Here is a 15,766-nt window from a genome sequence, read left to right on the forward strand (position 1 = left end):
AATAAGGATGTTCTTATCCCAGAAATAGATTACGTTAGCAGTATTTGGCTCAACTTTTTGGAATTTCGGGTCATCAATGCTCTTAAACTTTTTATTGTTTTGGTTCTAACTATTTTGATCTGGACGTCACTGATGAGTCGTATGTAGACGAAACGCGCGTGTAGCGTATTTTAAATTATAATCCTGGTACCTTTGATAACTATTTCCCTCGGTTTTTGTTTCTGAACCAGATTTTTCCTCGCTTCATCGGTTTATGACTGTTGAACAGCGATATACTATTGATACCTTTATTAAACACGGGAAAATTCTTACTTTTCAAGTAGCCCTTGTTAGTAAGCATTCCACCTGTTCCAAGAACTTTCACTCTTTTGGGAAATTCAACTAATCTAGACATAGACATTTGTATCAGCCATAGAGTAAAATAATTATCTTATCTCAAACTTTATAAGTAAATAATACATTTCTTGAACACACTTATATTTTCTTACACAGAATCGCATTACTAAGTAAATCAAAGTTTCGATACAATTTTCTAGGAATCGACAATTACAGCTTTTTGAGAAAAGCGTTATGATAAACTGTGTGATGAATATTTATCTTCATTGTTATTCTAAATCCTGTTCATTCATATTTTTAGGGAAATTAGCTGAGTGAGCAAATAGCTCACAGTTCTGCTTATTTTGCTTTGCATTGCAGCAAACATATATAACAATTAATAATGTATATAATTTCAATCAATAATTTAGATTAAAATAGAATAAAAACATGTACATTTACATAGATAACAGTTTTCAAAAATGAATTTTGTATTCAATTAATGAGAAACGAGACCAATTTTGATAAAAGGAAACACTCCTAGTTCATAAAAAAATCATATATACTTTGTGGCAAAATTAATAAAAGCTAGCCTATAGACGCAACTGAAAGGGACATTAATAGAAATGGCAAAACCGTCGAAGTTTTACTTTGACTAAGTTGGTTGGAACTTCAGCGCGTTATCATTTCAAAATGAATCAACGAAAATTTTAAAATATATTTGTTAAAAAAATCTAGCCCGAATCGAATCTGATGATACCTCGTGAGTTTTCAGTTCACCGGTAATGTAATCTTCCGAATGTTAGGAAAGAAAAAATAACACCTAATGAAATTGTAATTTTCCAAATGTTTTTCTTGATTTACGTTCACCATGAAAGTTAAACAAAAAATGTACATATGAACACTTGAGCTTTATGAACACTTTAGCTCTATGTACAGAGGGATTTATAGTAGACTAAAATAGAAGAGCCGGATAATAGATTGTGTTACGCTTATAAAATTCTTTGACAAAGGAATAATCAGAGAAGCACAAGAAACGTATTTGGCAAATAGATTACTCTGAGGGCTCTTTCTTGTTCTTCTATGAATCGACGATTTTGTTAGTTTTTCCTCTATTGGACGATCCGTTCAGTAAATGAACTACTAGTGAAGTGAATCATTCATCATCAGGAAGTGATCATTATTTAGCAATACCTGATAGCAGTATGTACTGGGTAATGCACTGACAACATTTATTTACATTTATTTGTTTACTCTTGTTATCATAGATTTGATATTGATATATAACAACATTACATATTAAACATATTTAATATGATGTCAAAGTTCAGATTGTTTGTATGATGGCTATGAAACAGAATGTCCAAATACAGAAAGGTATTTATATAATATTTAGTTTATTTGGTTGAAAAATAGAACTTTAAATAAGTACATGTATGAAGCTATTTACATATGTATATCAGTCAATTGCAATTTACAACATGACATTTATTAAAGAAAATATATACTGAACGAATACATGTTTATACTCCTTGCTATGATTCAGATTTTCCGTGTCCTGTTATGTTTAATATTATGTCTTAATTTTCGTCTCAAGTTTAAACTATCAATCATGGTTTGATCTTAACTTCTTTAAGTTATGATTGCCCATTTTCATTTCTTGTATATTTTTTTATCGAGATTACCTAATCATTATTTTATTATAACTTTAATTTATTAGAAAAAACGAGTTAGGCATATGATTTTATGTTAATTAGTTTTGTCATTTTCTTTCTCATTCTTCAACATTTTTCGGTTATAAAATTTGTTTTAAGAACTTGATTTCGACCCTCCTTTTCTAATTAAGTGACATTGCATAATCCTGTTTCTTGACGTTGTGCATATCAAACATTTGTTAATGTTCACGAGTAAAACTGTCATCAATTAGTCTCATGATTTTTTGTCGAGAAATGACAATTTAAGTTGTCAACAGAATATTTGAGAAAGAAACTGTTATTTTATGATTTTTTACCTTACCGATTCAAGTATTGATTATATGGCTTAATTTTTTCAACTAAAAGTAATGCATTAAACTTATTTTGGGATATTTCTGAGTGTAATTACATAATCGTAACTGAGAAGCAAGACTCATAACCTTGGTCATCGCAGCAAGAAAATCAAAGGACAATGATTTAAATAAGACTTTCAACTGAATCAAAATAACAATGGTAAAAGAAATCATATCAACACTTTTGTGACTCTTATATTTAATGCGTTTCCCTCGGTTTAAGTTTGTTACCCCGATTTTGTTTTTTGTCCATGGATTTATGAGTTTTGAACAGCGGTATACTACTGTTGCCTTTATTTGTGACATGAGTGAGTATTTGAAACTGTTAACCACAATCTTTAAAACTGCAATTTGATTTAGTAAAATTAAAAATTAACACAAAATATCAAACCGTGCACCAGACAGAGATTATTTTTCGATGATATTCCTTTTCCCAAAAAATTATCAATATACACAATCTAAAGCACCTCAATAAACCTAAAAGTTATATAAAATAAAAACAGTACTATACAATTGTATATTTACACGCAGAGCAAAGATGGGGACGATGGATTGGTTGTACTGATACAAGATGATAATGTTATCGGATATCAACTTCCTGTGTGGAGGAAAATATGCTTCGCCATAGGTGGAGTACCATACCAAATGACAAACGCTGTGGTCAGCTTCTTTTTCAGTATCTTTCTCCTTGAAGTAGCAGAGGTATGTCATAAAGTAAGATTCACAAAAACACACCCACAAAGTCATATCAATTGACACAAAGAAAGTTTGTTTGTCTGCAGCTTTGATCGCAATTACTACACAATAACATTTGAAATTGTGTACATCACCTTTGAATCTGCGTTACCTATGTTTGACTGAACACACGAGGTAAAATGTGCACCGACATGTCTTTTTTTTATTTTTTTTTATCTAAGGTCGTCATGTATATCATTAAATCGACTATGCTAAATTAAGTTTACTGGAAGTGGTTCTACGCAAAAGGAAATAAAAAAATCCAAATCATATCACCAAAACTTCAATTTTTCAGTTAACAAAAAAGGGCAACTCTAGTTGGTAACATTATTGACTATAATAGGCAAAGCGAATTCACAGACATATATATTCTAATTATATTGCAAATTGAACAGTTTTCACATGTCATTTAAAAAAATGCAAAGTAACTAATATACGATAAAAATGATATGTATGGTACCAATAATCAAATGGATATAAATGTCATCTATTTCTGAAGATCAGGCCAACTTATGCTTCTATTATCGTCTTTGGAGGAAGAGTCTGGGATGCTTTTACCGATCCTATGTGTGGCTTTCTTGTCAGCAGAACGAACACTCGCTTTGGAAAATTTAGACCCTGGTGAGTTTGAAGGGCCCCAGGGCATTATCACAAACCTTTTTTTTCATGTCAAGTAGTTTAATTGTTGTCTCCAAATTGAAATGCAACCCCCAATCCCAATAAGAAATTGAAACAAAGAGAGAGTATAAGAAGCTGTTTGACAATCATGAATGAAAGAATTATTATCTAGTTCCAACATGTTATGGCATCATTAAGAAACCTGAAAGAAAGGACACATTTTACCATAAAGTCGTTGTTTTCTTTGAATTGAACATAAAGCTTGTAATTAACATGATTAAGATGTCAATAACCTTGATATATTTTCTCACTTTATAGTGTAAAATGCGTCATATGTAGTTTGTATACATTTTGCTCCAAAACGACACGAAGATATTGTTTAATTTTACAAAAACGTAAAAAAGGAGAATGCAGAATAATACAGCTTTTATAATATATAAGTTTCAAGAGTTTAAAAACCACAAAAGGCTAGATTAAAGTGTAAAGAAAAGAGAGGCGAAAGATACTGTGTTGTGACAATTTTACCTATTGTGTCTGTTTGCCTTGTTCATGCGTCTTTATCAATATTATTAAATTTGAGTAAGAGGTTTAGCGCTATAAAACCAGGTTCAATCAACCAATTTCTACATTTGAAAATGCCTGTACCAAGTCAGGAATATGACAGTTGTTGTCCATTCGTTTGATGTGTATTCTCATTTGATTTTGCCGTGTGATTAGGGACTTTCCGATTGAATTTTACTCAGAGTTCAGTGATTTTACTTTATATTCCATAGAACAATCAAACTCATAAATAGATAAGTTAACTGACAATGTCGCGGATAAAATCTAAAAGGGTCAAAACACAAGATTAAAAAATAATGAATAAGCAACACACATCTCACCAAAAACCGAGGATAATATACTAGTGAAGAACTAATTACAACCATAGTTAAAATGAAAAATATTGATCAAATAGGAAAATATTTAAAACTATTAATTTGACCGCTGTTATAAAAATAGAATAAAAAATCACCAATCAAAAACCCTATTCCCTAAGAGACATGTCAACCTGAGTTTGGATATGTACTGCAACCATGCATAGTCTGAAACAACTAGTACATTTTTCACTGTACTGTTTATTTAATTGTTTACAGGATATTGTTTTCTGCACCATTTGCTTGTATAACCTACTTCTTACTGTGGTACGTACCAGACTTTTCAGAAGAGGGTAAACTAGGATGGTACTTTGTTTTCTATTGTTTATTCCAGTGTCTGATGTCTGTAAGTACAGTTACACCAATTAAGCATTGATTCTTTTTTGTTGATAAAAAATATAACTTTGATATTCAAATTCAACAACTCATCAGGTAAAAAATCTATTGGTTGAAAACTTAGTATATTAAAATTGGTCTTTGATGGTAAAAATTATTCTAGTGTAGCAGATTTTGTATTTTTGTTTCAATTATTTATTATAGAACATATACATTTTACAAATTGGTCGACTGTTTAACGCTGTGCAAATGCATTGAAAACATGAATGTAAAAATAATGTTACCTATATAAACTAATTAAGTACTACTAATAATTGTCTGCTTTACAGGGTCTTCATGTACCATACACATCACTGACCATGGTGATCAGTAATAATCAAAAGGACAGAGACTCGGCTACAGCTTACAGCAAGTACATTTCATTTATAGCTTCAAATAAACTCATCATAGATATTATTGTCTTTTGTCAATGCATTAAAATCGGAGAAACATTACTGCAATTGATCAGTTACCATCAGTGAAACAGTATAACTGTACAACCCTTCAACTACAGTACTGTTATTCCTTCCTTATCGCTTTAATTCTAAAATCGTTGCGGCCAACTCGTTAATGTTTACGAACTAAATAAAATGTTTACACTGTTTGTAAAAATCTCTGGTATCATATTGGATATTCGAACGCAAAGCCTGTATACTGGTTGTGTTCATCCCCCAAGAAATAGATAATCCTATTGTACATAGACGTTGCAAACGGAAAATTAAATGAGCTAGCGTATACAAAAAGAAACTCAATCGTTATAGTTATATAAATTTGCATAATTACAAAAGGTTGAGCTAATGAATATGAAAAGATGGAATATCAGTGCAATGCGACAACTCTCCATCCTTGTCACAATTTGTAAAAGTAAACCACTAGAGGTTAGGTCAAAATGGAATTTTACATTGAGTTCTTTGTAACGGAATTATATCAAATTAATTTGGGTATTGCATATAGATTAATATACATTTCTTATAAAACATTGTTTGTAACATGTTGATAGAAGTTTTAAAAGGTTTGTTTTTTCAAATTATACAATTTTCCCCTCCACTAATTTTGTGGTAATTGCAAGAAGAATGTTTTGTTCGTTATGATTAAAAAAAATATATAGCCGAAAACATTTCAATGTCACTGTCCCTTTGGTATCTTTCGTCCCTCTTTTAATGATTTTTCTTTCGTTTATTTAAAAGTGACAATTAAGAGGTTTAGCGCTATAAAACCAGGTTCAAATCACCATTTTCTACATTTGAAAATCCCTGTACCAAAACAGGAATATGACAATTAATGTCCATTCGTTTTTGATGTGTTTTGTCCACTTGATTTTCCTCTGAGTTCAGTATTTTTGTGATTTTACTTTTTAGAGGTATACATAATCTTTCTCATTTGCGATTTGAAAGCCTTAATTTTTTCATAATATGATAATGTTTATTTTTTACACAAATATTTTGAATTGTGAAGGAATGGGTGCTGAAGCCATAGGTGTATTAGCTGCCTCTGTCATACAAGGTGCGTTTGTGAACAAGTATCGCATAGCTGGTGAATGTGATGAGGACAGCAAAATAACTGCCGAGGAACTTAAAAATCAAGTAGGACTTAATACACCTTATTTTGTATCATTTTCATGATTTTTATAGTAACACATTTGTAGTTATGTTTTGCAGAATTAAACTTTATCATTACAAATAATATTTATAATGAAAGATGTCCAGCTTCGCCAAATGTTTCGACTAGGTCGTTTAGTTTTAAATTGTTAAACATTCCCATTATTGTCCAACTATAATTAGGGCATTCTCGTATATCCTAACTACTCAATCCGTTTGTAGAAATGATCTTACAACGTTGGTGCAGTGTATATAATAACTAATCAGAACTAAAATACACTACTGGCGCAGTTTATCGTATCATTTATCATCCCTTTTCTAGAAATGGTCGTCCAACATTGCACTGCGTATAGAATAACTTATTAATTCTATTGTACATGTAAAATTGATCTTGTACTGTTTGCTAAGTGAATATGATAGCTAATCAGGTCTTACGTAATTGGCTCATTAAATAAAGTCATTCATCAGATCTTGAACTATTGGCGCAGTGTATAGTGTATTTTCTTTTTACAAAACTTTTTCGAAAAACTTAGGATTTTTATTCAGGAATAAATTACCTAAGCAGTATTTGGCATACCATTTTGGAATTTTAGGTCTTCAATGCTCTTCAACTTTGTCCTTGTTTGGCTGTATAACTGTTTTGATTTGAGCGTCACTGATGAGTCTTATGTCGACGAAACGAGCGTCTGGCGTATTAAATTATTAGCCTGGTACCTTTGGTAACTTTTTATAGAACAACTTGCCAATCGTATTGCAGATAGTCTCACTACATTGACCCGATGTATAACTAACCAATCCTAATTTAGAAATAGATTAACAACAATGCAGCAGTGAAGTTATATGAAATCAATTCTTTTTTAAGAAATGGTCTCACAACATTGAAGTGTATATTATAGCAATCCTATTGTTACTGTAGAAGATTTAACGGTCTTACACCACTAGCGCAATGTATTGTATAATAAATCAATCATATTATAAAAATTATCTTACAAATTCGGCTCAGTGTATAGTATAATTAGTCAATTTTATTGTAGAAATGGTCTTACAACATGGGTGCAGTTGTTATGATTAGTGTGTACATGTTATCGTCTATCATAGTGTTCTTGGGTACCAAGGAGAGAATAGGTAAACATTAAAATATTTTGACAAATAATCAGTATGCAAAATAATACTATATTCAATAAAAGGCATCCAGTAAAGATATTATTTCTCTCAAGCAGGAAAATGTTTTTCAAAATAGTTTGATTAGATTTTTGTGTTTGTGTGTTTTAACGCCACTTTTAAGCAACGCTTTTAAGCTATTTTGTGGAGGTCAGTTTTTAGTTTAAACTATGCTTAAGTAACACGGATTTGAATGTTGGATGCAAGCTTAATTTGGAAAGTCTTTATCGAATCCAACAGGGATGTTTACATTTACTTGCTTCTCTCATTGATTAACAAGTTCAGTACAGGTTTGGTTATAGTTGATATTTGGTTTTGTTTTCAGGTGTAATTAGTGAAGGCCATGGAGGATTTTGGAAAGGTTTAAAACTGACACTTTCTTTTAGACCATATAAACTTTTATCGTTTTCTTTCTTGTTCTTATCATTAGGAATATCAGTAAGTTGAATACAATAAGTAAAACACTGATACTAGTACATAGATGAATTAAAGTTAACATAGGTTATTGACCAGTGATACAGCAAATAAACAACACACAAATAAATATGTAATATAATCCAGAGTTGCAGCGTAGTACAGTCTTCAACAATACACAAGTGGTTTTACAATCTGTCAGAGTTGAGTCGTTAAGAATCTACCAAAAAAAACCACCAAAATATCTGCTATTCACACCCAATTCACCAAATAACAAAACTAATTGAATCATTTTATGGAAATATCGTTGCAATAAACATGTTTTCACTAATCAATCGTTTGAGAAGATTTTGCATTGCTATATATATTTGACAAGTACAGCAAGCAAAGAAGTATGGTTTCAATGTTATGTTTTGAAATGAGAATTTAAATATTTTGTTGAATAGATAGTTGCCTTTATGTACACATATTTTCTTTGGATTTATTTGGTTCTTAGCGATATTTCTGTGGTTCATCATGAGAAATGTTTTGAGCACAGTGCACTATTATTTGATATACTCTACTTCTATTCACTATTTTACAGATTGTGCAAGGTAATCTCGCTCTGTTCTGCACACATAGTTTAGATTTAGGAGAACACTTCTCAACATTCATCACTATATTGTTGGTAGGTAAAACTCTAAATCATTGTACTAATAAGATTTCTGTGTATGAATATTTCCACGAAAAGAGTCTTAATTAACATCTCGTACCAGATTCACGATTAACCCGTATAACAAACGTCAGTATTTAGTGCTGTTTTGACTAAGAATTTGATTTGTTGATGAAGTGTTTAATAAGTCGATTAGTTTGACTACTAATCAGTTAAACAAGTGTTAGTAGAGGTTATTTCTAATTATTTTAAAACAAGTAAATTTTCGGTTAGTAAATGGTCATTTAAACAAGTCAATTATGCAATGTGTTATTGGTCGATCAAACAAGTCAGGAGTACAGATTGTTACTAATCGATTTAACAATTCAATAGAACGGTTGTCTACCGATCAGTTAAACAAGTCAAGAGTATGGGTTGTCACTGATCGGCTAGATATGTCAATCGTTCAGATTTTAACTGGTCGTTTAAACCAGTCTGTAGGACGATTTGTCACGGACAGGTTTAACAGGTCAATATATCCACGACATATTAGTTTTAAGGAAAAAATTGTTCATTAGAAATTGGGGACGGTTCTTTTAAATCTTAAAAAATAAAACAGTTAAATTCATTATTTTCCCGATTTTCCGATTTTGGTTTGTTGAACTATAGTTCAACAAGCAAACTATAGTTCAACAAGCAAACATTGATGCATCTGTGGCATAATTCATTTACTTTATCTAAAAAAACTGGCATTTATATTTTTAATGTTATATTGATTAAATTGACAATTATACATTTCAGGTATCTGCAATTTTATTCATCCCCATTTGGCAAATTGCATTAGTAAAAATAGGCAAAAAGAGGTCCTTTGCAATAGGAATGATTGTAAGTATAGTTTAATATATTCATATTACGAAATAATGAAATTCCTCTCGATACTAACGCATGAGGTCGTCTTATAATTGCGATAAGAGGACATTTTGTTGCCCCGTTTTGAAGGCGGAACTGTTGAAACATTTTAAATATACCACTGGATTGTGTCTATTGACAGATAATTTTTTGCATCCCGTGCATCATGGTGACCTTTAAAAAATCATTGAATTTTTTCGAATTCAGAAAAAAGGGAATAATAAAACAAAAGTGAAACTTAAACAGACACCACCATGGTGAAAAGGGAAAGACAACAAAATTGTTCACTACAAACTACTCATAAAACTAAAGGTTAAGCAAAATACACAAATAAAACAAAACAAAAAGCTGGAGGTGGGCTGATATGATCCTGGTAGGGTCAAATGATCCTACTACACTAATTCAAAAATATTTCGTGTGATATTGTTTTAAAAATTAACGTAGTTGGGATAATATTTTCGATAACTATTTAATATATATGCAGATTCATTTCAATCATTTTATTTTATTAATGTGATTGTCTACAAACGGACGCATGCAATTTACATTACGTGGTTTTTTTTCCTTTTCCACTTCACTGGGTCGATACCTCAGCTGGTGGATTATAAGTTTCGATGACCAGTATCATCAGCTAAGTATTCAGTACTTCGGTGATGACATGATTTAAAAAAATCCTTTCTAAAATTGTCCGTTTGTAAATTTTGAAATTACAAAGAAAATAAAGTTTTAACTCTCTCAGGCAAATATAAAAAAGAAGATAAGGAATCTCAACAAGAAACCAAATGACACAGAAATTAACAACTATAGGTCACCGTACGGCCTTCAACATAACCAAAGCCCATACCGCATACTCAGCTATAAAAGGCCCCGAAATAACAATGTAAAACAATTCAAACGAAAAAATTAACGGCCTAATTTATGTACAAAAAATGAATGTGGCCAGGTACTTGTATATTCCAACAACAAAAATACACTATAAATATAGATCTGAGAGTACTCCCAATTACTGACAGTTAGTTCAAAGCTAACGAAAACAATCATGCACTTAAGACTAAACTTGGCCCTATATGGATTTGTCAATATAATCAGGTTAGTTTGGTCATTTGGCTCTTCCATTTATTTGGTTCTTGTAAATGCTTGGCTTTCAGATATTTGGCTTTGAGTGTTCCTGATGAAGCTTAATCAAGAAAATCGCTTCGGACGAATGGATATAATATAACACGTTGCTTTCATCTTTTTATTTTTTGTTCTGTGTACAAATTTGTTTGATCTTTTATGCATTATTTATTCCCGAATACATGCTCGCAACATATTTAATTTTGTGATATATTTAATATACATACATAATTCTTTACAGTAACTTGTTTTCATCTACATAAGAACTAAATTTTGCCTGATGAAAGACAGTTACTAGCTTATATGGCCATTTTTATAAATTTTCTGTGTACAAAACTTTGAATTTTTCAAAATACTAAGGATTTTCTTACCCCAGGAGTAGATTACCTTAGCCATATTTGGCACAACTTTTAGGAATTTTGGATCCTCAATGCTCTTCAACTTTGTATTTATTTGGCTTTTTAACTATTTTGATCTGAGCGTCACTGATGAGTCTTATGAAGACGAAACTCGCGTCTGGCGTATAAAAATATAATCCTGGTACTTTTGATAACTATTATGTGTATTTTCTGTAAATAGAAAGTCTATTCTTGCATTCCAAACGTAAAGTCTACATAAAACCAATTCTGAAAATCAAAACACAATCTTTAGAAAGATAATATACTTCATAAAGTGTCCAAACTCACATACACAATTGTGTTTTAATATTTGCTATACTTGTTTTACACTAGTTAAATGTATGTAAAGTTTAAAAATTTTAGTCATTTGTCACTTTTAGCTGTGATTTATTTTGACAGATATTCATTCCAGTTCTGATATCACAGCTGTATATACCAGGGAATGTTTATGCGTACTATCCTGTACTAGTATTGGCTGGCATAAGTGTCGCTGTTGCTTTATTACTTCCATGGTAAGATTGGTTGTGTTTCACTGATATCACTGACATACTGAACTCCGAGGAAATTTGATAACGGAAAGTCCCTAATCAATGGCAAAATTCAAAGCTGAAACACATCAAACGAATGGATAACAACACATTCTTGACTTGTTGAACTGTGCTATATGTAGCTATTTAATCTAAACAATGTTTGGTTTTAAATTTGAAGTCCTGGTACAATAACTAAGGAATAGAGAACGACGTGATTTAGGGTTTGATATATATATGTAAACGATACAACAATATCTAGAAATACTAAATTAGAAGTATATACTAGTATTGGATTTTCAGCAGTATCTACAGTTCTGTATTTGTTCTTTTTTAGCTTGCGAGTGGTTTGGAAATTTGTTATTACGAACACACATATACCACACACATTATCACTAACATTAGAATTAACTCAGACTTCTTAGTGTAAGAAAAAAAATGATTTTCCAGATTTATAAACGTCAAAGTTTCACTTACTCAACGACATTTAAGCCTGAAGATTTCTGTATCAATCTGTTTATTACTATTTGATATTCATTGCCTGAGACTCATATTACCCGATTCAATCCAAATAAACAAATCGACTGTCCCGTTTAGCTTCTTTGAAGAAAACTGAGGTGATCATGCCTATATATTTTATTTATAAGTTTACTTAAGGATTCTGCAATTAAGATTGATCTGCAATTTCATCTTTACTAGGTCTATGTTGCCCGACGTGTTGGATGAATTCATGCTCCAGACAGGAACAAGGCAGGACGCCATTTTTTATTCTTTTTATGTATTCTTTAGTAAATTAGCCGTAGGTGTAGGCCTTGGATTTTCTCAGCTCGCATTAGGGTAAGTAAAGTATAATATTCGAGTGTTTATGATTCGTAAAAAACTCTTTCCATGAATTTCTTTGAGTCCTTTATGATTTACAGCTTGAAATAACTGCAAAATTAATAAAAATGTGTTCGAACAATATTTTAAACTCTTCTGTTTAAAAAAAAGTAAATGGTTTTATTCGCTCCCGAACAGAGAACATTGTTATCAGTTAATAGTATCGTATTATGATTATTCAATTCATTTTGAAATAATGTTTTACGACCTTGTTCTGCTTTAGTGTTGGAGGCTATAAAACAGGGGAGTGTGATCAACCAGCATCGGTCGGACAGGCTTTACGATACTTGGTAGTACCAGGTCCTGTTGTGTTCACGCTTATAGCTCTACTGATTTTATGGCGATACCCTATTGATGAAAACAGAAGAAAACAAATTAAAAGAGAGCTTGAACAATTAAAGTAAGAGAGAGAGAGAAACACTTTTATAATATGCTTGTTTTATTTTCTAGCAATCATTTTTATTGTTATATGCATTCGTTTGTACATACAGAAAGACTTGAAATATGATAATGTCAATTTGATGAATTCCGAAATTATTGCGATATTTTTATTCTTAAGATCGGATCGGTTTCGCAAAAATAAAAACCCGCAGTTTAGTTTTGGTAGCATAATTTGTATGCATCATGAAATCGCAATTACTAGTCTTATATGTTCGTTAATTATTTAACAAATGCAAATGAAAGCACGCGCAATTATTTCTACATTTACAGTATTTCGCCGAGACAGGAAATAGTATTACAAAAGAACGATGTACAAACAAAACATTTATATGTAATATTACCAAGTCCACACGAAAAATGAAATATTCAAATAGGAAATGGAAACTGCACCATTGCAAAATTATTTCATAATTGATCATAATTCCTCCAAATAAACAAGATTGTCTACATGACTGAATTAAACATGGAGTAAGAATCAATGAATTAGCAACTTTACGACAAAAACAATTAAAAGGCATTCAGATGGCATGTATAAAGGAAAAGAGACTGCATCTTATCCAAAGATAACTATACCTAGGCAACAAATTATCATGAAATCATAACTTTCACGGTTACTTCAATTGAAGCATGTCAATGACAACTTACGAATATAATGGGAGGAAAACGCATTGGGACGCAATTTTCATGTATATCGTTAAGTCTTGTTTTTAATTTATTCTCTTCCTATTTGCTATCTTTATTTCTAAATCGAAGTCAACATTGTTAAATGATGAAACCTACATGTAAGAGACAATACTTGTTTGTCTTGATTGATTCATATATTCTTTTTTCCAGAACAGATCGAAAACCTAAGGAAGTGGATCAAGTAGAAGATCCTCCCCCTCCAGATGAGATGTGTCAATCATCACGTAGTTATCAAAATATTGGAGAAAATCTCACCGCGGATAGTTGATCTTCATAACTTTAACATCTAGAACATTTTACTTGGAGGCCTAAACTTTTTAACACGAAGGCGTACTCTGATTCTCTAATTTAAAAGAAAAACACCTTGTAAATTATTTGATTATGTCTTGGGTTTTTTCAAACGTCGTTATCAAATTAATAGAACAGTATGGGACTGTCATACGAGTGAGTGGTTTAGCTAGCTATGAAAACCAGATTTAATCCAATATTTTCTACATACGAAAACGCCTGTACACTGTCAGTAATGACAGTTGTTATCTATTCGTTTGATGTGTTTGAGCTTTTGATTTTGCCATTTGATTACGGACTTTCCGCTTTGAATTTTCCTCGGAGTTGAGTATTTTTGTTTTAATTTTCTCTCCTGAACTGCGAAAGCCAAATTCATCAATATTAAACTTGACCTACATTTTGTCCTCTGTTAAAACATAATAACATAAAACTTTTAATTGTCAAAATATTTTTTGCACTAATTTTTAAAGGAAAGTTTGGACAAGTTGAATGCAAAGTGAACCTTAAATTAACATTGCATGATGAAATTTCTATTTAATATTTCAAAATGAAAAAACTTCAAAGTTTTTGGTAAAAGGAAGGCTACATTGTTTAAACTGACAAATACACAAATCAAATTTTAAAACTTATGACATTGCCAACCTCAGACATATATGCATATGTTTTGTAAGACTAAATAACATATATATCATAAATTCATTGTTTGCTTTTGTTTTATGTTTATGTACATTGTATCATAATTGTACACTTATGTTTTTGTCACCAGACACAAGTTGGTTCCTTTTTCCTTTTTCCTTTTTCGATATTCAAATTTTGAAAAATATTACAAGTCCAAACTAAATTTTTTTTTGCTTCAAATTTTTTTTTCCTCAAAATTTTTTTTTCCTCAAAATTTTTTTTTCCTCAAAATTTTTTTTCCTCAAATTTTTTTTTTCCTCAAAATTTTTTTCCTCAAATTTTTTTTTTCTCAAATTTTTTTTTTCCTCAAATTTTTTTTTCCTCAAATTTTTTTTCCTCAAATTTTTTTTTTTCTCAAATTTTTTTTTCCTCAAATTTTTTTTTCCTCAAAATTTTTTTGGATTTTCATTTCCTTATTCCATTTCCATTTCCTTATACGGTTTCTTTTTCCTTTTTCAATATTCATTTCCTTTTTCGGTTTCTATTTCCTTATTCAGTTTCTATTTCCTTATTCGGTTTCTATTTCCTTATTTAGTTTCTATTTCCTTATTGGGTTTCTAGTTCCTTATTCGATTTTCATTTCCTTATTCGGTTTCTTTTTCCTTTTTCAATATTCATTTCCTTTTTCGGACTCTATTTCCTTATTCGGTTTCTATTTCCTTATTGGATTTTCATTTCCTTATTCGATTTCCATTTCCTTATTCGATTTCCATTTCCTTATTCGGTTTCTTTTTCCTTTTTCAATATTCATTTCCTTTTTCGGTTTCTATTTCCTTATTCGGTTTCTATTTCCTTATTCGATTTTCATTTCCTTATTCGATTGCTGTTTCCTTATTCGGTTTCTATTTCCTTATTCGGTTTCTATTTCCTTATTCGGTTTCTATTTCCTTATTTGGTTTCTATTTCCTTATTGGATTTTCATTTCCTTATTCGATTTCCATTTCCTTATTCGATTTCCATTTCCTTATTCGGTTCCTTTTTCCTATTTCGATATTCAATTTTGAAAAATATTACAAGTCCAAACTAAATTTTTTTTTG

General features: G+C 30.8%; 1 protein-coding gene across 1 annotated transcript; it reads left to right on the plus strand.

Moving 5' to 3' along the window:
* Positions 1–1,570: 1,570 nt before the first annotated feature.
* Positions 1,571–14,794, plus strand: LOC134707558 (sodium-dependent lysophosphatidylcholine symporter 1-like). Its single transcript, XM_063567436.1, has 14 exons — positions 1,571–1,692; positions 2,894–3,064; positions 3,597–3,718; positions 4,849–4,975; positions 5,295–5,373; positions 6,460–6,587; positions 7,637–7,727; positions 8,089–8,201; positions 8,761–8,844; positions 9,610–9,693; positions 11,631–11,743; positions 12,458–12,595; positions 12,861–13,037; positions 13,913–14,794. Exons 1-14 carry the CDS (start codon positions 1,675–1,677, stop codon positions 14,028–14,030), a joined length of 1,563 nt encoding a protein of 520 aa, XP_063423506.1. The 5' UTR covers positions 1,571–1,674; the 3' UTR covers positions 14,031–14,794.
* The last annotated feature ends 972 nt before the right edge of the window (positions 14,795–15,766 follow it).

The sequence above is a fragment of the Mytilus trossulus genome, chromosome 1 (genome assembly GCF_036588685.1).
Source record: "Mytilus trossulus isolate FHL-02 chromosome 1, PNRI_Mtr1.1.1.hap1, whole genome shotgun sequence".
NCBI classification, from domain to species: domain Eukaryota; kingdom Metazoa; phylum Mollusca; class Bivalvia; order Mytilida; family Mytilidae; genus Mytilus; species Mytilus trossulus.